Genomic DNA, 24,125 nt, shown 5'->3' on the forward strand with positions numbered 1-24,125 from the left:
CATCCACTCTTTCCCAACCTAAAGAAGGATATCCCTATGATAGTATAAAAAGCTTACAGAACACCAAATAGAGTGGATCAAAAAAAGTCCGTTTACCTTATAACAATAAAAACTCAAAATATCCAGAATAATGAAATAATATTAAAAGTTGTAAAGGAAAAAGGGCAAGTAACATATGAAGGTAGACCTATGTGAATACCACCCGACTTCTCAATGGAAACATTACTAAAACTTAAGTCACACATCCAAGCCAACACACTAATAATAGTAGACTTCAACACTTTAGTCGTACCAATGGACAGGTCAAACAGATAGAAGCTTAACAGAGAAATAAGAGAACTAACAAATGTCATGAATCAAATGGACTTAGCAGACATCTGTAGAACATTCCACTCAAACACAAAAGAAAATACCTTCTTCTCAGCACCTCATGGAACCTTCTTTAAAATTGATCACATGTTTGGTAACAAAACAGACCTCCATAGATACAAAAAAAATTGGAGTAGCCCCTGTGTCTTATCAAATCATCATGGATTAAAGTTGTAAAGTAATAACAATAGTACTCTTAGGAAGCCTAAAAACTCATGGAAATTGAACAGTGAACTAATGAATCACCCCTGGGTCAAGTAAGAAATAAAGAGAGAAATTAAAGTCTTCCTAGAATTCAACAAAATGTTTCATAATTTCCCCCAATAAACCTTAGTCCTCTTCATAGCACTTGGCCACCTTGAGCCTAGGGGAAATTCAATGATATCAAATGCTTCAGGATAACATCTCTTGTCCACTACAGAAATTGCACAATTCCTCCCATCTCTTAATTTTTCTGAGCTATGGCATATGTGCATATAGAACTGGAGAAAAATAAAAGTTACAGTTGTGACAAAATATAACAAAGATGAAGAAAACTAAAAGACCTCCAGATTTAGTTTATGACATGCCTGCTAAATCTTCTCTTGGTGTGGGTGTGATTGAAGTTGAGCAAACTCAGATGTGACTGTGAGCAATCTGAGAGTTTCAGCAACACCTACAGATTGACTTGTCAATCAAATCATGTGCAACCTCAGAGCTGTTTGAATCTATGGGTTCTGTGCTTTTTTGTTTCATACATCCTGTCTCACATTTGTCCTTTCATCCTGTTTGCTGATATTTTATCCTCAGTTACTTTGACTTAAGTCATTTAAATAGAAGCAAAACATAGTATGAATCCTTTGTCATTATGATTCCTTGACAAATGACATCATTAACTTGTTTCAGCATGGGCTAATTAAGCAACTGTTGTGAGGAAGGGATTGTGGTGTAGCAGGAACAGGGCAGAATAGAACGTAACACTTTCCTGTAGTTATGCTGACATCATTAGACTTTAATTATCTAGGCTGAGGGAGTAGAGACTTGGATTTTAGGCAGCTATTCTAGAGACTAATAGAAATTGTCAATTAATAACTGAATATAGTGGGATGAATCAATTAAAATACAAAAATATATAAAGCAATTTTATGAAGTAGAAAAATATGCTGATGTGGAGTTAGGAAGGACTTCAAACAGGAATAATAGTGTTTTAGAAAATAATTTCACACATTATAAGGTTTCACTTGTGTGTGTATGTTTGTGTCTATGAATGTATTTCTTAACTGTGCTACTGTTATTCCCCAGAAGGCCCCTGAGTGTAGCTCGCCTGAGGAACTACATTTCCCAGGAGGCCCTAGCGTTCCACGCAAAGGCTGCGCAGGCGCAGCACGTGGCGTCTGACGCACATGCGTGGGGAACCCTTTAAAAGGCTGGAAAGCCGTCTGTTCGCTCTCTTTTCCCCTTCTCTCCCGCACGGTGCAATAAAGCTCGCGCTCCACGTGGGTTTTGTTGCTTCCTTTCGAGTCCGAAGAAGAGCAAGCAGAAGAAGCAGAAGAACAGAAGATTGGTGCCGAAACCACTCGGGAGACCTGTCCGCCCCGGATCTCCACTCGGGGCCGGAGCTTCGGCTGTGCCCGGAGCTCCCTACTCGCTCCGGGGCACGATCAGGACTAAGGACTGCTCCACACCCAGACCCACATAGTCCACCTGCCTGAATGCGGCCTGAGGCTCAATCGTGAGTTTTCCCATTCAGCTAGCTGAACTGCCCCTCTCACCCGGAAATTGAGCTCCCGGCTTCCCTCTCACCCGGAAATTGTCCGGAGCCCCCGGGAGCTAACACTCACACACCCCCACCCCCTCCACCCCCCACCCTCGGCTTTCTCTGGCATGATGTAAAATTCTTACTTAATTTTGATTCATAGTAACAATATGATGATAATTGAAGATATCCATGTCAGGCAGAGGATTTAGTTCAGCTGCTGTGTGATTTCACTCTTTGATAAAAGAAAGCTCTGATTCGATGGTAGTGACCAGGTACATTTTGAGGTTATCATGCTACAATAGGAAGAAAATCAATCAAACTGACTTTTGTTTCAGCTGAACTGAGAATATGGTAAAAGCTCTAGTTGTGTAAATCTCACAATTTGAGTTCAGTTCACAGAACTCATACAAAAAGCCAGATTCTGAAGACCATGTCTGTATCACAGCACTCCTGCAGAGAGATGGGAGGTGGAGACAGGAGAATCATCCAGAGGGACCTGGGCCAGTGAACCTGGAGCACACAACACAGTGGTAGAAATAATGTAGAAAGGGAGGATCTCCCCCAAATCATCCTTCTACATAAGCTCTAATCCTTTCTCTCTACTTCCTTTTTCCTACTCTTTCTCATACAAGCACAAGTAAATATTTATTACAACACCCTGAGCCCTGGTTTTCAGGAAAGGAGACCTGGGAAAACAGAGGCAAAGTAAAAATTATGTTAACAGGGTTATTTATTATTATTATTATTATATTACTTTGAAAAATACCAATTCAAATTCCTACTCCCTTCCCTCCTCTCACTCCCTCCACACACCCTCCAACACTTCCCCCTCCAATCCTAAGAAAGGGCAAGACACCCTGCCCTGTGGTAAGTCCAAGGCCCTCTTTACTACATCTAGGTTGAACAAGACATACATCCAAAGAGAATGGGATCCCAAAAAGCCAGTACATGCAGTAGAGATAAATCCCTATGACACTGTCGATGCTCCCTCAGTGTGCCCCAACTGTCAAGCACATTCAGAGGGATTAGTTTGATCCTATGCTCATTCACTCCCAGTCCAGTTGGAGTCGGTGAGCTCCCACTTAGCTCAGGCAAACTGTTTCAGTGGGTGAACCCCTCATGGTCTTGACATCCTTGCTCATATTCTCACTTCTTCCACTCTTCAACTGGACTTTGGGAGCTCAGTCCAGTGCTCCGATGTGGTTCCCTGCCTCTGTTTCCATCTGTTGTTGGATGAAGGTTCTATGGTGATATTTAAGATAAACATCAGTCTGAATACAGGGCAAGGCCAGTTCAGGCACCCTCTCCTCTGTTGCTTAAGGCCATAGCTGGAGTCATCCTTGGGGATTCATGGGAATTTTTCTGGAGCCAGGTTTCTTGCGAACCCCATAGTGGCTCCCTCAATCAAGATATCTCTTTACTTGCTCTCATATCTGCCCCTTCTCTATCTCTACTATCCCATTCCCACAAGTTCTCTTTAACCCTCCCCTTCTCCTCTTCCTTCTACCTCCACCCCCATGTTCCCAATATTGTCAGGTGATCTTGTCTGTTTTAACAGGGTTATTTTTTGCAATTTAAAAAGATAATCTTAGAGTCCTCAGCAGATATCTGGTTGTAGAAGCCCTGGGAATCTAGTAAAGGTTTTTTTGAAAAGAAGTTATTATTTGAACAGATTGACTTTATGAAAAAGATCTTGAAGATTGAAGAAAAAAAGCTAAAATATGAAAAATAAAATGTTGATATGTATACAGAAGCCCAGCTAGGGAAAGTTTATAGTTTGATTAGCAAACTGGGCCCTAGGGTGATATCACATTTCTTGCTAAAACCCAAGGGGCTCCATGAAGAAATGAATAGTTGCAGTGACAGCTGAGAGGAAATCCTGTCTACTGCCTTATGTGTGATATCCTATGCTAGAGACTGATAAGTTTTTAGCTCACCCCTTCCTTGTAATCACCCAGAAGACACCTGTGTTAGTGTTGACTTCTGGTCTAATTCACACCTGCAGTGATCCCAGGAACCCTGGGTGTGGATTAGTGTTGTGATAAATAAGAGACCCACCAACTCTTGAATGAGAAGGGAAGAAACAGGATTCTGTTCTGCATGAGTTGAAGCTCTTTTCTTTCTGCATCCAAATCTATAGAACAAATGTTCTGGTGCAACTTCCAACCCAGCCCCAGGCATCCATATACTCAAAGATTCTGGAATGTTCTGGTGAAAGCTCCACCTCAAACTCTACACCCCCTATCTCTTTTCAAACCCTACAGTATTTCATAAAGGTCATCAAATGATGACCTTTCCCCCAGAGATGCTCAAGAGTGCTCCCAAAGGGTATTTAAACCTTCCCCGAGAAAACAGACACATGGTTTCTCCTTCTCTGTTCCCTGTCTCCTCGCTGGGGTGAAATTACCTGGCGCAAATGAGAAGGAAATACAGAACAAGCAATAAACCCACTTTGGAGTTTATTAGAGGGGGCATGTTCAGGCCTGGGGAATTCAGTATGGGGGAGGGAGAGAGAGGGGAGAGAGAGAGAGAGGGGGGAAGATGGCATGTCCAACTTTTTAAAACTGCCTAGCGCATGCGGACAGGGGTTTGATGCGGCCGTATCATATGCTGATAATGGGGTTCATGCAGGCATGCAAGGACTTAGCTGACTCATATGTGGATGTTGTAATCTGAGTCATACCTGGATGTTGTAATCCACGCATGCACACAAGGGTTTAGCTGAGTCATACATGGATCGCATGGCTGTGGGGTGGGGGGCTTTAACATCCCCAGGGGCCATTAGGCATTTCTACCTTAGAGCTTGTCTGCACCTGCATGACACCTAGAACCCAGTAGTATCAGCCTTATGTGACTGAATTTATAGGGAAGGATGGAAAATCATTCAGAAACATTTTACCCACTAAACCTGGCCTTTTTCTAATTTGGTTTGATTTTCTCTGATTGGATTGCTACAGTGGTGGAGAGAGTTATTGGGGTGCAGAAGCTTTTCACCCACTATATATACTCTAAGTTGAAAACATTTACTGAGCAACTACTGTGTGTAACTGTTGTCATACATGCATGTATACCTCATAGTTTCCCTAAACATCAGCTGGTAATACACTACATACTTAAAGAAACTGAAATTCAGCGAAATGAAGATGTTTTTCATGTGATCACATTACACATGTTAGTAGTAGAACAAGGAATTTTCATCCCCAATTCCCAGGTGATCTTGAAAGTATGAAGTACAAGCCAGTAAGCAATATTCCTCCATGACCTCTTCATCTCTTTCCAACCTGTTTGAGTTCCTGCCCTGTTTTTGATGATTATGGTGGTTTAAATAAGAACGGCCCCATGAAATCATATATTTGAATAATTAGTCACCACTGTAGCAATCCAATCAGAGAAAATCACTTTTGTTTAAGCCCGGCTAGCTCAGTCAGTAGAGCATGGGACTCTTAATCCCAGGGTCATGGGTTCCAACTTCACGTTGGGCACCACTCAGCAGCTATTGGCTGGAGGAGCGGAAGGACCTTCCGCAACAGAACACATTTAAACACAGCACAATTTTAGAATTGAGTTTCCTGGTGACAATGAACTCAATCCTATGTGCACAAGAAAGCTTAAGGCATCACTACATTGAACTGTAAAGTACCTGTGACTTCTTCCATAAAAATCGGTTCTATGTTGACTGCATGCGATATCTTAAGGGTCTGGGGAGGATTTGGTGTGGTCATGGTCTTACAGATAGCATAGAGGCCCCCTAAGCTATTATCCACCTCTGCTCCCCTTTGTGAAGTCCATGTGACATCTCCCATAAGGATGAGCATCTTTGACTGAGAATCAGTGCTCACAATGAGGGTCTCAGTTGGAAGAGTTTTAGGAAGTCAGGTGTGGCCTTGCTCTACAGAGAGAGGTCACCAAGTTATCAGTAACATCCATTTCTAGTCTTCTGGGCAGAAAACAGGTTATACATCTGTGTTTTACATTCCAGGTTCCTTTAGTGCTTATCTATGAGAACAAGAATCTCTGTGTCCCCAACAGCTGTGTGTTACTATAAGCAAATCAATAAAATCCAATGATGTTCTTCTTATTTTTTTTTGGAAGGCAATTTTGAGAAATTGTCATACATAGCCCAAGTTGTCCTTATCTTCTGGCATTTACCTCCCCAGTGGGGATTATAGATGTGGTAGCTCTGTGTCCTACCAACTTTATATTCTTTAGTGAGTTCTATTACCACAACCCTATTACCACTTAGCAGGTCACATAAAACATCGCTTTTCACATAATTTTTATAATCTGTTCATTAAGGTAACAATCAGGAATGGAGAATGGGGCTAGTTATTGAAACAGTTTCTAACAGCTTTTGAGCACAAATATTTCATTCTGAAGGCAATGAAAATATTTTATATGTTTTTCCTAAAGATCCTCTTCAGGTCCTAGGCAGTCATTAAAGTGCTTGCCACATAAGTGAAAGCACATGAATTCCAACCTTCAGAACTGACATAAGAAATTTCGACCTGGTGACATGAGCTCATGAATTCAGTTCCAGGAGGGTAGAGACTGGAAGATCCTAGGGACTTGTTGGCCAGTTAGCTTAGCTTAATCTGTGAGTTCTAGGTTCAGTGAGAGAACATGTCTTAAAAAAACAAATTATAGTGATTAAGAAAGTAAATGTCTCTACCCTTAACTACAGAGGACAATGAGGTCTTTCTTCTGATGAAATATCAAACATGATTCCAGAATGGGGCAATCTGTGCTAGGTACTTCATGATTTCATTTTCTTTTTATTTCTTTCCTTTTTTCCCCTCTGATTACAGAAAGTAGGCAGGACCTGGCAGGGCTATCCTAGTGACCATTCAAAGCAGGGCCCTGCAGTCTAACTGCCGACTCTTATCTTTTGGAATTTCAAAAAGGAAAAAACCAATCATTTAATACTGCACCCAGGCTGAATCATTCCTTCGAGCTGGTTAGAGATCCAGAGCTCTTACTTTGTAAAAGAAATGCATTACTTATACTTTCTTTTCTCTTTAGCCACAAGCTTTGCTGAGAAATGAAACTCAAAGAGTCCAAAAAATCCTTGGGTGGATGAAGTCTATTTTTGAGGTCTATTTCAAATCCTGAAACAACCTCAAAATAAAGCCAGCCAACAACATCTTACACCTCAGAACTCCAGGACTCTGGCTGAATGGGGAATTTGGGGGGAGTTGGGCAGCAATAGTGTAAGGTGGGAGGGCGATAACTGAAAATATTCAAGGAACTCCCTTCCTTCCTTCCTTCCTTCCTTCCTTCCTTCCTTCCTTCCTTCCTTCCTTCCTTCCTTCCTTTCTCTCTTCCTCCCTCCCTCTTCTTCCTTTCTTCCCCCTTTCTTTCTTAAAAATTTATGTGCATGTGTGTATGGTAACAGATCTTCCAGGACTGGTCCTATAAGCAGTTATGAGCTACCCAGTGTGGGTTCTGGGGACAGAGCTCAGATAAATCTCCTAACTGCTCAGTCATCATCTCTCCAGTCCAGGAAGTACTAGTTCTGCAAAAGTAATTTGTACTCAGAAGTTGAAGATTTCCTAATAAATTCTAAAGAAGCGCTCACTACTGTATTTTTGTATGTTAAATAAAAAGTATGCAGATTTCTTCCAAATCTGTAAGCAAGACAGAAAGTATAGCCCAAGGAAGCAGAAGAGAACTGGCTCCTGTGACCACATGACCTCTCACATATGCTGTGGCATGGGTGTGCCCCCCTTCGGTAGTAAGTAAACTAATTTTTAATGGCCAATGTGTAGCTCTCCCATGTTTCAAACAGGTGAATATGGCCAGTGAGTATAATTGTTTATTGTACAATAAAGCATGCTTTTCAAGGAAGAAAGTTGGCTCTTCCCATTTCCGCTTTCCTATAACTCCTGAGAGTCAGGGCAGATGAACTGCAGTTACCTCTGAAATGGTTACAGTGGTGGTAAAGGCCCTTTAAGGGAAAACTGCTGGCCAAGAACAGAACCTCTGACCTGCCTGGAGATCTAATGTTCCAGCAATTCCAATGTCACACAAAACTCTGTGTCTTCCCTCGTGTCTAAAAAAACAAAAACAAACAACCAGACAAATATTAGAGGAAAATTGAGTGGAAAGTACTGAAACTTTTTTTATTATCTGTCCTCCCCTTGATCCATTTCCCTAAGGTCAACTGTCTAGAGTGAAAAGCACATGCCCAGTGTAAGAATAAATATTGACTGTTATGAAAACTTGCTTTTGACATTGTGCCTTCTGTGGGCCTGAAGAAATAGACAGGTACTTGTGCCCATTCTTACTCCATCATACAACATAACCCCACTGCCTAACTGTCCCTGGGTTTCCAGGGATATGTCTCCCCAAACCAGGCCAGGAGTCTATTTCTGCCTAGGCCCCCTCTGGGCTCCCGGACTCCCAGAATTGCTGTGGGCCTAAGAAGGACCAGAAGTCCTTATCACTGACTTAGAGTTCGCTCTGTTCCCATCGCTGTGCCAGACTGTCCTTATCACTGTGTCAGGCTACACTCTGTTGCAGGAAGCCATCTGTTATCTCTGGCTCAGGCTCAGAATTCTGGGGTTAAAGGGAGAGGCCTCCAGCTAGGGGAGCACTGAAAGTCCTTGGGACTTAGTAAAGTCAGCTTGTATTAATGGTTTCACTTCTAAGTTAGACCTCTGAAAAGAAACAAAACACAAAGTAAACCAGTAAATGAAAAGTCAGTCTCCAGATGGCTCCACCATGGCTGCCACGGACTCTTGTTCTCTTCCAGCAGGATTTTGTGATCTGTATGTTGCGAAAAGCAAGCTGAGGGCAGGGGGATCAGGGAGAAAAGAGACGGGAGAGAGGGAGAAGTAGAAAGAGAGAGGGGTAGAGACGGGGTGGGAGGGAGAAAGAGGGAAGGGCAAACAATAGAAAATGGAAGGGGAGAGAGAGAAGAGTATAGAGAGTAGGGCAGGGGAGGGATCAGGACTTGAAGCTGCTATGCATGTTTATGGAGGAGAGTGTATGCTATTGGCCAGATTAAAAGCCTTCTACAACTTTGTTTTAAGCTGCCAGGCTTTGTCTTAGGTCAAGAGTGTGAGAAAGAAGCTGCCATCTTGAAAACTTGGCCTTCCTATTATCTAGTTATTGTTCCATTTCCTGTCTGCCTACTAGACATAGGTCTAACTTCTACTCTCACAACATTATCCTGACTGCAGTAGAGTCATGGACCTAGACATGGTCCTCAACTGTAGCCTGGACTTGGATGCCATCATGGCACTAGGTATCATACTCAGATCTGTATGTCCCCCAAGCTGCAGCATGACCCTCAGAACCCATTTCTGTTAATCTTCATCCCAACATGTGGATTTTTTTTATCTCTTGTCCATTCTGTATGTCCAACTCCCTCTGCATCTCAGTAGCATCTCCTCCTTTCTTACTCGCGGAGTTCCTCTCTCCCCAGAAATTCTACCTATCCTCTCCTAAGGGCCATTCAGATTTTTATTAAATCAGTCAGGTGTCTTAGGCAGGTGAGGTAAAACATATACATATTTTCATGTAGTATAAACAAATATCCTGCATTATACCTGGACATCAGAAAATCTGGGCGACACTCGTCTCCAGCTACATTGACTGTTGAGTGCCCCAAATACCTGAATTCGGAAGCCCTCTGACTGCATTTATATTAACTCATATTTTATAGTATACTTATTTATATATGTTATATTACTATACTAATTATGTGCTGTTGTTACACATTTCATATAATTAATTTATTAAGTTTGTGGTGTTTTTAAACATTTATTTTTACTGTTTTCATTGGTGTAAGGGTGTCAGATCCTCTGGAGTTGCAGACAAGTGTGAGCTTCCAGGTAGGTACTGGGATATGAACATGGGTCCTCTGGAAAAGCAGCCAAGGATCTTAACAGATGAGCTTTCTCTCCAGCCCCTACATTTGTAGTATTTTCTTGACTTAACCTTGGCTGGCCTGGAGCTCCCTCTGTAGACCAGGTTAGCCTTGGACTCTTAGAGATCCACCTGTCACAACCTCCCTAGTTCCGGAATCAGAGTCATGCACTACCGTATCCATCACCCAAATATTTTATTCCAGCATTCAAAAAAGTTTCACAGATGTTTACAATTTTCCTTGCATTTGTTCCTAAGTGATAAAAACAATGTTAAATTTGTTTTTCTTGAGGATGATGACATTCTGCTGTTACAATTCTGAAGCACCTGCATTCTAAATCCAAACTCTTCAAGCCTGCAGTTTCAGTTCTGGAGCAATCTGGCACCCTCTTCTGACCTCTGCAGGCACCTGTACTTACAGGCACAGCCCCAGAGACAGGCACAGCCACATATATATAATTCAATATAATACAAGTAAATTTTAGAAAAACTTCAACTCTGCTTCATAAATTGTCTAGTCCTGAAATTTGTTTTAGCATCAAAGTAATAAAACTTGATTTGGCCTAAGTAAAAGTTCCCTAAAAATCTGTGCAGCTCTCAACCTGTGGGTTGTGACCTCTTTGGGGGAGAATCGAACAACTATTTCACCGGGGTCAAATATCAGATATCCTGCATATTAATATTGATAATCTGATTCATAACAGTTGCATACAATGAAATAAATTCATGATGGGTGTCACCACATCATAAGGAACTTATTAAAGGGGCGCAGCATTAAGAACATTGAGAACCACTCATCTAGAGGCATTTCTTGGACTGGTGACGGTGGCAGTGTCCTTTCTAACCCCACACCAACCACCAAACACTTCCATATTTGAACCTGTCATATGACACAGCCCGAATCACCCATAATTGGCTCCAGAATAAATTATCTCTCATTCCCGGAGAGGTAAGAAATATGTTCAGTGACTGTGGACACTGTGGTCTCCAGCTCTCTCCATTCTGACTCTGTCTCCCAGAGATCCAATCTCTGGATCTTTAGCACACAAATCCTCTGATCTGGCTCTGGTGCCCCCTTCTTAAGTGATGTCCTCAAAACTCAGAGTTGTAGCAACATGGGCTAAACTCTGTCAAGGCAGGAAAGGGTTAATAATTACGAAAGGGAAGTGTGCCTGTCATGATACAAAGGCTGAGTGCACAGGGCAACAGGCCACAAACACAAACGGTATTTCTTCTCTCTCAACGGTTTTAGTTTCTATCGGAGATGAGTGCTGCAGAACCTGCAGACGCTTTTGTGAGCATGCTCAGTACCACAGACAGCCTGCATGAGGTCAAGATGGGTATGTATTTAATGCATAAGCGAACAGAACTACAAGATCAGAGAGGTGTTTGCAAGGGACAGTAACGGACGGGGAAGGCAGGGGAGCTGAACCTCATGTCTTTAAGTGTGTCATGGTGAGATTCTGCAGAACCAGAGAACTCAGATAGGAGTTTAGTTACCTAAGAGGCTGTTATAGTAGTTATTCTATTGGGGCATATAATACTTAAATAGTTCTCGTGCGAGAGAAATGAACAGTGAATTGCCAAACAAAAGCCTGAATCATGATTTTTTTTTTTTTTTTTTTGTTCTTGGCTTGCTAGTCCACTCTTTTCCTAGGGATCTGATAAATGACTCTGGTGAATTACACCAAGTCCCTGTGGAACATGCTTGCTCTACAAGTCCCACAGCAACGGCAAATTCAAACAACAGTTCGTTTGCAGTGTGTAGTGGCAGGAGGTGCCTGGGAAGCTGTGGCTTTTGCTTTACAGAGTCACTGTAATGGAAAAGGATGTAAGGAGGAGGCAGGAGGTCTAGTGTCCAGGCTGACCCCACCCAGGACCAAATCCTTTGCATTTTGAGCTGCTAGTAAATTATGGAAAAAGAATATAAAGGGTTTTCTATTTCAGTCTTCAGGAAGAAAGCAAAACTGTGTTTCTTGCATTTTGAAAATGGCCATGCTTCATTATACTCTGCTGTTTTATCTTCTTTTTTCCTTCTTCCTTGTCCCTCCACCTTATTTTTTTTTTCATTTATGGAAAGAATATTGGATTTTGAGAAAATAAGACTAATATTTACCAAAATAAAAAAATCATAACAAATGTTATTGCTTATCACTTAAACCAAGTATTATCCTAACTGAAATTTCCTATTACTAAAATAATTATTAACTATTGATACTGCTGTTGTTGCTGCTTCTGATGGCTGCCTATCGATTGATTCTTTGAGAAAGTTTCATACTATATTCCAAGCTGGACAATAGTTCCTCCTTCTTTTCCCAGCAGCATCGACTTTTGAAACCAAATACTTACCCAAAGGGAACATATCTCTTGTGAAAGCAGAGCCCCTGTCCAAAAGAGTGGATGTTGTGTAACTGGAGGCATTCTGCAACTTCACTCTTCTGAAACCATATCTGGGTCTGTGAGTGAACTGGTTTTTGTGTTTTGTTTTTTGCTTTAATATTTTGTTTTGTTTTGCTTTGTTTGTTTTTTCAAGAAAGGGTTTCTCGGTGTAGCTCTGGCTGCCCTTAAACTCACTCTGTAGACCAGGTTGGCCTCAAGCTCAGAGATCCTCCTCTCTGCCTCTGCCTCCCCAATACTGGAATTGAAGGCTTGAGCCACCATCACTAGTTGTACATTTCTGAGTTTTGAAAACATATACCAATAATATCTTCCTCACAGTGAAAGACAAATCTATAACTTCACCCAAATTCCTCTGAGGCCCATTGCAGATTTTCTCCAGACACTGCCTTCCTCTGTTCCCAAACCATGGACACCTATGACCTGAAATTTCCTCTTCAGAAGCTGTTCAAGTATAAACAGTTGACCTTAGATTTATGTTCCAAGTACCATTGAACTACAAACAGTTCTGGATTCAGAAATATGAAAGTAACTCAAAGTACAACATTTGTTTTACAGAAGGTTTAAAAAAAGCCAACAGGAAAACAGATGGATTAAATTAACTCAAGCAGAAATAATTTAGCAATGGTCAGAGTGACCAAAAAACAAAACAAAACCACACACATCTCTAATCAGATTCTCAAGATAAGTTGCATGACAGACAGCTTGTTTTGTAGCTCCCTGCCCTAGATCTGTGGAAGATCTAAGCCTAAAGAAAGACAACACAAGTATCATGGCGGGTGTGGAATGCCAGCAAGAGACAGAATATGCCTTACAGAGAGAGCTGGGCTATGGAGATTTTATTTAGAAGGTATTGGGAGGGTATGGAGGGAGATAGACACACACACACACACACACACACACACACACAGACCTGGGGGTCGGAGGAAAGTGAAGCAAAAGGAAAGAGGGAGAAAGAAAGAGCAGCCTCTTCAGAAGAACAGCAGGTAGAAATAGAAGAAAGAGGCAGAAAGAGACAGGGAGTGGGCAGAACTTATCTCTTAAAGGGACAGGGTACTGTCTGGATTCATTCTACCAGGTGACAGTGCAGGCCAGCATAATCATGATTCTAACACCTAAGAAATGCCTTCAATTTCTAACTTGCAGTGAGTTTTTTGTATTTTGAACTAATATTAATTTATTTCATATGATTTTGAAAACTTATTAAAATGCTCCCATATTTCACCCATTAATTATGTCAATGTGTTCTATTATATACATTTATATGTGTGTTTACTAATTTATTTACTTGCTATGTTTTTTAAAAATGATCGTTATGTAGTCCAGGTTGGACTCAGACCTCCTTTATATCCAAGGCTGGTCTTGTACCCCTGACTCTCCAGCTTCTACCTCTCTAGCACTGGAAGTGCAGAAGTGTTCCATCTGAGTAAATTTATCCTCTCCTCTGAAAGGTTCTTGAGATTGATTTTCTCATATTTATATTTTTCAGGTAAAAAGCTCCAAGGAAAATGTCTCAGAATCATCTCCTCTGAGTCTCCTGCTAGGCTTTACTGCTGCTATGCAGTGATCATCGTCCTCACTGGAGCTGTGATTGCACTTTCTGTGGCTCTGTCATTGTCAGGTGAGTGACATTCTCCAGATCCTGCAGCATTCTGTCCACATCCACACTGTCAGTTGCACTTACTGAGCACTGTGAGCCAGGCACTGTGGGAAGGGCAGGAGAGAAAACACACTGGAAATTCCTGTTCTCTGGGAACTTAGGGTCTAGCAGAAAGACGCAGCAAAGGAACATCACAGGCTGTGATGTGCTCAGGAGGCCAGGCTCTGCATCCCTGGGAAGAGGACATTCAGCAACCTCTAAAGAGATGCAGGAGATATATGTCTACCTTGGGGAACTATTCAAGATAGACCACAAGAAGAACAATATCCAAAGAAGGAACTTCAAGGAAGTGTTAGTATAAAGAAGAGTAATATGGCCAGGAAGATACAGTACTTCCCTCCCATTACCCATGGTGTTAGTTAAAATGTTCGACTGTATTTTGAATGCATTCATTGAAAGGTTTTTGAGGTGATCAATTTATAGGATTTTAGAACCACACTGTTCTAACTGTAATAAAAGTCTTGTACTATTGCCTTCTATGCAGGAGACCTATTTCCCTCTCAGTCCGTTGGCCACCAGGTTGAGAGGGTAAAGAATAAAAGGGGGTCATAGTAAGTTCTTTATACAGCCCATGTGCTGTTGGAGAATGGTCTTGTACCCTGTCACTTATATTGTATTGTTTTAATAAAACGGTGATTGGCCATTAGCCAGGCAGGAAGTGGAGGCAGGGCAACCAGGCAGGAAGTAGAGGTGGGACAATGAGAACAGGAGAATTCTGGGAAGAGGAAAGAGTCAGTCTACAATCATCACAGAGGAAGCCAGACACAGAGGAATAAGATGAGAATGCCTCACTGATAAAAGGTACCAAGCCACTTAACTAACACAGACAAGAATTATGGGTTACTATAAGATGTAATAACTAGTTAATAAGATGTCTGAGCTAATAGGCCAACCAGTTTATAATCAAAGTGGAGCTCTGTGTGTTTACTTGGGACTGAATGGCTGTGGAACCAGGCAGGACAAAAACCTCGGTCAATACCCATGAACACAGATGAACAGAGGCATCTGGGATACAGACTTAGGTGAATCAGCTCAACTTTATTCCAGAGTATAAAGAATAAATAAGATGGGGGATACTGGGAAAACCCAAATTTGTATTAAGTGACATGCTCCTGTCACAAGACTTGGTATGTAGCAATAGGGTCCTTTAGCAGAGTTCCTAGCACTATTCTTAGCAGGGATCTATATCAAGGGTCAAGTTAATGACGGATCAAGCATCTGGTTTTAAAAACAGGCATCTGGTTTAGAGATAGCTTTCAGATAAGGTCAGGCATCCAGGCCCAGGGACATCATCCAGATAAGGCTAGGTAGAGAGCAAGAAGTTTTGTTTGGGAAGGAGGGAGTTCCATATTGTCAAACTTAGAAAGAGAGAGATACTTGGCTATGGCAGACTGACTTCTAACCAGCCAGCAATGTTTTCCAACCTTCAAGCAAGCCCTTAGTGCAGCAGGTCCACACTGTAACACTACCTTCCCAATAGTTCTCACTGTTATCTCAATTATTAGGCTGACTGTCAAAGTAAGTGTCCATACAGAGTGCTTGTTTATCTAGCGACACATATTGTAGTGAACAATGATAAAGCACAAATAGTGATGATATTGTAGAAATTCATTTGCTAGTCACCCCATTGTCAGTCAGAAACAGAGAGATTGGGGCACAGGCTTGAACTGAAAGGCCTTTAGATAAAGGACCATCTTCCTAAACAGAGTACTTCTACAGATCGGTTAATCAAATTCACACCTCATAACTGAGCTCAGTAGGGTATGTAAATGCCTTTTAAAATTTATTTTATTGTCTACATTTTAGTAAGAAAGTCAGAAGATGTCTCAATCAAAAACACTCATGGTTCTTGCCCAAGAAACTGGATTGGATTTGGGAGTAAATGTTTTTATTTTTCGGAAGACACAAGTAACTGGACATTCAGTCAGAACTTCTGCATGGAATTAAAGGCACAGATAGCTCGATTTGACAACATGGAGGAGCTGGTAAGAAAGGATCAGGAATTGGTTTATTGGTTTGTTCTGCTGAGCATGTGTTTCCTTGAGATAGGTTGATTAAAGATAAAACATGAGGAAGGATCCCACCCTTGCAGGTGGAAACATGGGTAACAAGTGAGTGTGTGCCATTTGTTGATGGTAGCGCTCCTAAGTGAAGCCCTGAGACATTCAAGCAACATTTTCTCAGGTAGTGCTCATAGTCAATCTGGAAGGTAAGTTATACCATTTTACTGAGATACCTGCTGGTGATGAGCAGTTTTCTCCAAGCTAGCAAATGCTGCATCCTGAAGGTGACAACTGTTAATAACTGCAAGGGGAAGCTTAACCAGAAACTAACCCAGCCATGATGAATATGTCATAAAACTTAACTTTAATTCAAATGAGGTACTTAATAATTATGACTGTCAACTGAATACACTGAGAACTGAAGGCTATTATGGCTCCAAAGTCTGTGTCCCTCATATATGCGCTCTTGTCATCTAAAGAGGAAGTTGTGGGGTGGGGACACTCAAGGGTCATCTGAAACAAAGAGATACATATATTTACTTTCCATGTTTTATGACAGAACTTCCTGAGGAGATATAAAGGGACCTTTGACTACTGGATCGGCCTACACAGAGAGTCACCAGAGCACCCTTGGAGGTGGATGGACAACACGGAATATAACGGCTCGTATGTTTTCAAACCATTTTTCTTCTACTATGATGATTTGTTGTGAAGTGTGTTTGTTGTGTCTATTAGAGAGGAAAGGCTGTGTCATATGAACCTCACTTTACTGCCTCGGAGGTATATTTGTCTTCTTTTTCAAAACCTTTACTAGTGTGATTTTCCTCAAAATCTTTTGCATGATGATGGCATCTTGGGTAGCTATTGTCTGTTTCTTCACCAGTTTAAATATTTTTGTTGTTGATAAATGCCCTGTGTGGAATGTAGACACAATGTCAAAAAAGCAATGAGGACCCTGAAACTTCAGGAAGCCACTGCAGAAGGGCAAGCCTGAGACCCAACAGTCCATTGTGTACACAGTTGTACCTACTCACTGAAGCAGAGGCTCCAAGGGCATTGGAAACCTCCTCTAAAGTCTTGTACCTAGAGAGCACCAAGACCATTCTTGGGTGTGAGAATAGTTGTTTTGAATGGAGCCATTAAACAGGAATAGTATCACAGACTTCTTGTCCATCATTTAATCCTTTTCAGAAATTTACTAAGAAGTGGGTTTCAGCTGAGCAGTGCTGAAACATGCCTTTAATCCCAGCACTAGGGAGGCAGCAGCAGTCAAGTGTTTGTAAGTTCAAGGACTGCCTAGTCTACAAGAGCTACTTTCAGGCCAGACCTCAACGCTACAGAAAAACCCTGTCTTGAACACCCTCTTCAAAGAAGTGAGTTTCCTCATATGTGAAATGCTTCAAAACAGAATTGAAAATCAACCTCAATGATGCCACCCATGGCTGTATTTCATTTGAACAGGGCAGCAAGCATAAGACAAAACTCTGGAAACACATTGAAAAGTTGGTTCAACATGGATGAATGTCAAAGTTTCTGTGTTCAAATCAAACCCTAAGAATATAAAAGACAATAGAAGCACAACTAGAGCAGATGATTATCATGGACTCTGTCTTCCTTTGATTCATATTACAAATAATCAGGACAGATAGGCAAGATCACACTGAGGAGAGAATGCAGTTCTGGACTCTGCAGATTTACTGGTTTTGGTTTATTTTCAGGGTTCCCATCCGAGGAGTGGAAGACTATGCCTACCTGAACAACAACGGGATCAGCACTGCCAGGATCTATGCAGACAGGAGATGGATCTGTAGCAAACCCAACAGCTATATCCTCGAATGCCAAATTCCTTTTGCTTCTGCCTAGTCTTTGTCAAAAGATGTTTTGTACCCTGATATCAACAGATGCTGCTCTATTTCCCATCTTCCAACACTGTTATTAAAAAAACCCTGATTGTTATGTCTATACTTTATTTTTTTATTAGATGAATAAAGACTATTTCATTTTGAAATATCACTTTCTAAGTTACTTCTTCATTTATCCCTAATAAAAAGTTTTATTTGTAATCCATTTTCCTTCCTGGATCCTCATAGGAAAGTAGAAAACATTCTCAGGGACTAGCAATTTGCCCAACACAGGAGTCTTCAAAACAGACCCATGGAATGGACCATGTTGTCAGAATTGTGCTTGTAAGACTGGTTAGTTTCAACTAAGTTCCTGACAAAGGAACTATGTGTCTAAAATGGAGATATATTTCTACAAGAAGTTCATTTTATATCATTAAACTGGGTCAACTTTATTCACAAAAGAAACTGGGTAGGTTTATGACCTTATCTGACCCAATAATCTTGTTCACAATAGACTTGAAAAAATAAGTCTACTCATACCAGCTCCTCAGATTCAGATGAGATAACCCAGGGAAATGACTTGCCAGTATCTTCATGTGACTTATAGTAAACACAGGGTAAGTTTCCTTCCATTGCTCTGTGTAAATAATCTGAAAGGAACAGTAAGTTCTCATGAGCATTGGCCCTTCAAAGGATTCCCCCTAAAAGCTGACAGTGAGCTGTTCAAACTTGTTTCTTATGGACAAGGAAATTTCCCACCAGTTAAATGAATAATTTTTTTATTGAAAAAAAATTCCGCCTTTTCCCCACCTCTCATTTCCCTCCCTCCTCCTCTCCCCCTTCCCCATTCCTCTCTCCTCTTCCCCTCCCCCCTCTTTTCTCCCCCTCCCCCCCCCCCCCCCCCCCCCCCCCTCCTCCCCAAACACCAGTCCTGGTTCCCTGCCCTGTGGAAAGTCCAAGGTCCTCCCCCCTCCGTCCATGTCTAGGAAGGTGAACATCCAAACTGGCTAGGCTCCCACACAGCCAGTACATGCAGTAGGATCAAAACCCAGTGCCATTGTCCTTGGCTTCTCATCAGCCCTCATTGTTCGCCATGTTCAGAGAGTCCGGGTTTATCCCATGCTTATTCAGTCCCAGTCCAACTGGCTTTGGTGAGCTCCCAATAGATCAGCCCCACCGTCTCAGTGGGTGGGTGCACCCCTCACAGTCCTGACTTCCTTGCTCATGTTCTCCCTCCTTCTGCTCCTCATTTGGACCTTGGGAGCTCAGTCCGGTGCTCCAGTCTGAGTCTCTGCCTCTATCTCCATCAATCGCCAGATGAAGGTTCTATGATGATATGCAAGATATTCATCAGTGTGGCTATAGGATAGGGCTATTTCAGGTTCCCTATGCTCAGCTGCCCAAGGAACTAACTGGGGACATCTTCCTGAACACCTGTAAGCCCTTCTAGGTTCAAGTCTCTTGCCAACCCTAAGATGGCTCCATCGCTAGATGAAGGTTCTATGGTGATATGCAAGATATTCATCAGTATGGTTATCCTCCTGGATATTGGAAGTAGACAAGATTGCCAGGCAAAAATTGGGAACTTGGGGGGTGGGGTAGGATGGGGGTAAGGGGAAATGGGGAGAGAAAAGTGAGAAGGGAAGGGTGAGGAGAGTGTGAGGGAATGGGATGGTTGGGATAAACGAAGGGTGGGTATGGGAGCAGGGAAGTATATATCTTAATAAAGGGAGCCATCTTAGGGTTGGCAAGAGACTTGACTCTAGAGGGGCTCCCAGGTGTCAAGGGAGATGTCCCCAGCTAGTTCCTTGGGCATCTGAGGAGAAGGAACCTGAAAGGGCCCTATCCTATAACCATACTGATAAATGAATAATTTTAACAGCATATAGGAAAAAAATCTTTTTCTTTCTTCTTTTTCTGTTTTGAGACAGAGTCAAACTATGTAGAGCAGGCTGGCCCTGAACTCAGAGATTTCCCTGCCTCTTCCTCCTTAGTTGTGTGTTTAAAGGAGTGTGCCACAATGCCTGGCTTAGGTTTATATGGGCTGGAGAAAAAGGTGAGTGGGTAAGAATTTTGTTGTAGAAACACAAGGACCTAAATTCAAATTCTCATCACTCACATAAAAATCCAAGCAGGGTTCTTATCACACTTCTGTTATTTCAGGTCTACAGAGGACAAGCCAAGAGGATCCCTAGAGTTTATTGGACATCAGTCTTGTTCAGGGAGAGACAATGTTTCACACACAAATAAAGAAAAAGTAAATTATGACTATAAAAGCAAATGGTTCAGGCACATTATAGGAAGCATCCAAGTAATTTGGGATTCACACCTTCTCCTAATTCAGATTACTCAAATTTATTCTTAAGGTTTTTTGTTCTTTGAGAAGTTTCTTCAAATTATTTTGATCCCATTTACACTCTTCCTGATTCCAAGAATCACCTGATCCATTCTTACCCAATTTTGTGTCTTTAAAACAAAAATAAGAAACAGATCCCTGTGCTAAGATAAGGCCAGGAGAGCACAGCAGAATCCCCTGGAGTGTGAGCTGGAAGGCTGGGCACAGGGCTGCAGAGACGATGCTGATGCCCAAGAGGATGACAGAGCAATTTGTAACCCTTTCAACGATTGTGAATCTAGTGGAGTAAATATGCATTAATCGTAGAACATGAAATTAAGACATTTTAAAGAGGAAACTTTTTCTCTCAGGTCCACGTTTGGAATTTTATGTGTTTTAGCAGATGAGAGAGGGTAGTCCAGGTCAAAGAGAGAGGAAAAGTCCCCCCCTTCCCAAATTCAAATAGGCAGGCTTGAAAATAAACTGTTGACAAATAATACTTATCTGAGTTCATTTTGACTGTGAAGATGGTTGACCCAAGTTGATCTCTTGAAGCTTATAAGAACTTTTTTATGAGGCAAAAATGTAAGATAATTCAGTATTATTATTAATATATGTAGTCTGTATGAAATCCATGTTATAGAAAAGGCAAGAGAATCATTTTTCTTGAGTCATAATAGAAGTTTAGAAACCTAAAAATAATTTTGGTTAAAAGCAATTACCAAATTATTTGTTTAGGAGATTGGATATATGTAAATCAGGAAAATTCCTCCATTAAAATCAGAAGTATTTTTATCTATATTTAAGAAATGACCAGGGAATATAGGATCCTGAGCTTATGGCTGAATAGCAAGCATCAGTTTATTTAGAATTTTATTAATGTTAAACTTTAAACTTTTGAAATCGTAATATAACAATATCATAGAAGGGGAAGGAAATCTGCATTATTATTGTTTATATATTTAGACCTTATTTTCAATTTCCCCAAAAATCATTTGATTAAACCTTTATATATTTGAAAAACTTTACATCCTAATATATTTTTTGTTTAATTAATCAACAGACATGGGCCATAGATTATTGAGAGCAGTCGATGTAGAGTGAGTATCTTTAATCAAAGGAATAGTAAAAAGTTACTTTGAAACCTGCTTGGTGAGCTCTCCTCTATTTGGAATTTGGTAACAAAGTAAATGATTTTTAGATCTAGTATAAGAAATTTAATCTAGATGAAGGTTCTATGGTGATATGCAAGATATTCATCAATATGGCTATAGTATAGGGCCAGATTAGGTGCCCTCTCCTCAGCTGCTCAAGGAACAAGCTGGGGACATCTCCTTGGAAACCTGGGAACCCCTCTAGAATCCAGTCTCTTGCCAACCCTAAAATGGCTCCCTTAATTAAGATATATACTTCTCTTCTCCCAGATCCACTCTTCCTCCAACCCAACCGTCCCATTCCTCTAAACTCTCCCCATCCTCCCCTTCTCACTTCTCTCTCCCCATCTCCCCTTACCCCCACCCTACCCCCACCCCCAAGCTCTCAATTTTTGCCTGGCAATCTTGTCTACTTCCAATATCCAGGAGGATAACTACATGTTTTTCTTTGAGTTCACCTTCGAATTTAGCTTCTGTGGGATCATGAATTATAGGCTCAATGTCCTTTATTTATGGCTAGAATCCACTTATGAGTGAGTACATACCATATTCATCTTTTTGGGTCTGGGTTACCTCACTCAGGATAGTGTTTGGATGGAGATAGAGACAGAGACTCACATTGGAGCACTGAACTGAGCTCCCAAGGTCCAAATGAGGAGCAGAAGGAGAGAGAACATGAGCAAGTAAGTCAGGAAGATGAGGGGTGCGCCCACCAACTGTGATGGTGGGGCTGATCTAATGGGAACTCACCAAGGCCAGCTGGGACTGGGACTGATAGAGCATGTGATCAAACTGGACTCTCTGAATGTGGTTGACAAGGAAGGCTGACTGAGAAGCCAAGGACAATGGCACTGGGTTTTGATTCTACTGCATGTACTGACTTTGTGGGAACCTAGTCTGTTTGGATGCTCACCTTCTTAGACGTGGATGGAGGCGGAAGGATCTTGGACTTCCCACATGGCAGGGAACTGTGATTGCTCTTTGGAATGGAGAGGAAGGGGGGAATGTGGAGAGGGGCAGGGAAATGGGAGGAGGTAAAAATTTGTAATAATAATAATAATAATAAAAACAGAAATCAGGAATTCGAATAAAAAGTATGGAATTTTGTTGTAAGGGAAAAAAAGAAATATAATCTAATCTAAATGACCCAAAAGTGTAATTTCAACAAAGCCCTTGCAGCAAGAAAGAGGCATGAGACAGTTTTGTCTAATATGGGAAACTTAAACATTTTAAATGCCAGGAGATTAAGTAAGGAATTATGCATATTACTTAGCATACATCAACCTGCATTTCTAATTATCCTCAATAGTTTCAATTTAAGCAAATTTATTCTTAACCGTTTATAAGTTAGTTGTCTTTATAGATCTAGAATTTTATGTTTCATCCCTGTTATATTTAGCCTAAAAATATCAACTTTAAATTAAAGTTCTCTTAGTATTGACATGAAACTCTTTAACCATAAAAAATAGTTTATCATGGAATATAATAGGTGTTTTAAAGAAAACAAAATAGCTGTTGTGTGAGTGAAAAGAGAGAAAGGTTTATTTCAAACATCGGTCAGATGAAAATTGGGAAACATAGATAAAGGAAACAGTCAGTCAGCTGCCTGCACATCTTAGATGCTGCCAGCTAAACATGCAAGTCACAGAAATTGACATTTGGTGTGGGAGGCCCTTCTATCTATGTGTTGCTTTTATTAATTAATGAATAAAGAACTGCTTTGAGTCTATGGCAGGGAAGAACAGAACTAGGCAGAGAAAGCTAGGCTGTATGCTGGGAGAGAGAATGCAGAGTCACAGAGTCCAGACATCTAAATTTTAGCCAGTAAGCCTCAGCCACGGGGTAATACACAGATTATTAGAATGGGTTAAACTAAGATGTAAGAGTTAGTCAATAATAAGCTAGACCTAATGGGCCAAGCAGTGATTTAATTAATACAGTTTCGGTGTGATTATTTCAGGTCTAAGATAGCCAGGCAGCCAGGAACCATAAGCCTCCCTTCCTTGCAACAGACATTCAAAAACCAGTCAAAATTCAAGCACACTGGGGCCACATTTCCATTCATATGGACATTTTAACAGGAAAACAGACAAGATGTTTAGATGAAAGAGCCCACCATGGGCCGTAGACTTTTTAAACATGATATGGAGGAGAGAAGGGCAGTAGAGGCAGGAAGTTAAAGAATTATCAACAGAGAACAGGAGGGAGGGGCAGAGACTGAGGCCAAAATAAAAGCAGAGAGCAAAGATGCAAAGAGTAATAAACATTTCTACAGCAACATTTATCTAGTTTGTATGGACATCTCCAATCGAACTGAAAAACCATCTAGAATGTTTACAATCTGAATGGAGAAGGTGCCCTTACTCCTATGACTGGGTTTTGGATGCTATAACTGCAATTTCCTGCACTGCCCCAAGACTTTGTAAACAGACCAGGAGCTCAGGTTGCATCATCCATAAAGAGATAAAGAGAGGGAGAGACAGATTTTTAGTGCAGGATAGAAGAAACAGCCTGGAATATAGTTTATGAATGGTGCAGAATCACCATTTGAATTTGTCAATCAACTCAGAAAGTTGATAGCCTGAAGAAGCAGGTGTTGTCTGTCTCCCAGTCAATGAAGCCAGTTTTGAAATTTAAGTGAGGAACTGACAGAGCTCCAAGCTCCAAGCTGAAGGACAAGAAAACTCTTTAGTTTCCAGTGAGACAAAGCAATGAAAACTGGAGCAGGCAGGGATCCTAGCTGCTGGCCCCTGGAA

The 24,125-nt window shown here is 41.2% G+C and overlaps 1 protein-coding gene across 2 annotated transcripts; it reads left to right on the forward strand.

The window, feature by feature from the left end:
- The first annotated feature begins 1,813 nt into the window (after positions 1-1,813).
- On the forward strand, positions 1,814-18,049 carry LOC126493231 (C-type lectin domain family 2 member D11-like). Of its 2 annotated transcripts, XM_050130166.1 has the most exons (7): positions 1,814-2,080; positions 9,900-9,942; positions 11,229-11,316; positions 13,863-13,994; positions 15,840-16,018; positions 16,596-16,702; positions 17,755-18,049. In XM_050130166.1, exons 1-7 carry the CDS (start codon positions 2,061-2,063, stop codon positions 17,897-17,899), a joined length of 714 nt encoding a protein of 237 aa, XP_049986123.1. In that variant the 5' UTR covers positions 1,814-2,060; the 3' UTR covers positions 17,900-18,049. The 2 variants fall into 2 exon arrangements, with proteins under 2 accessions (XP_049986123.1, XP_049986124.1); XM_050130167.1 differs by lacking the exon at positions 9,900-9,942 and having other exon boundaries at positions 1,815-2,080.
- Positions 18,050-24,125: the final 6,076 nt, after the last annotated feature.

The sequence above is a fragment of the Alexandromys fortis genome, unplaced genomic scaffold (assembly GCF_014885135.2).
Source record: "Alexandromys fortis isolate MF-2015 unplaced genomic scaffold, M_Fortis_MF-2015_v1.1 scaffold_307, whole genome shotgun sequence".
Lineage (NCBI taxonomy): Eukaryota > Metazoa > Chordata > Mammalia > Rodentia > Cricetidae > Alexandromys > Alexandromys fortis.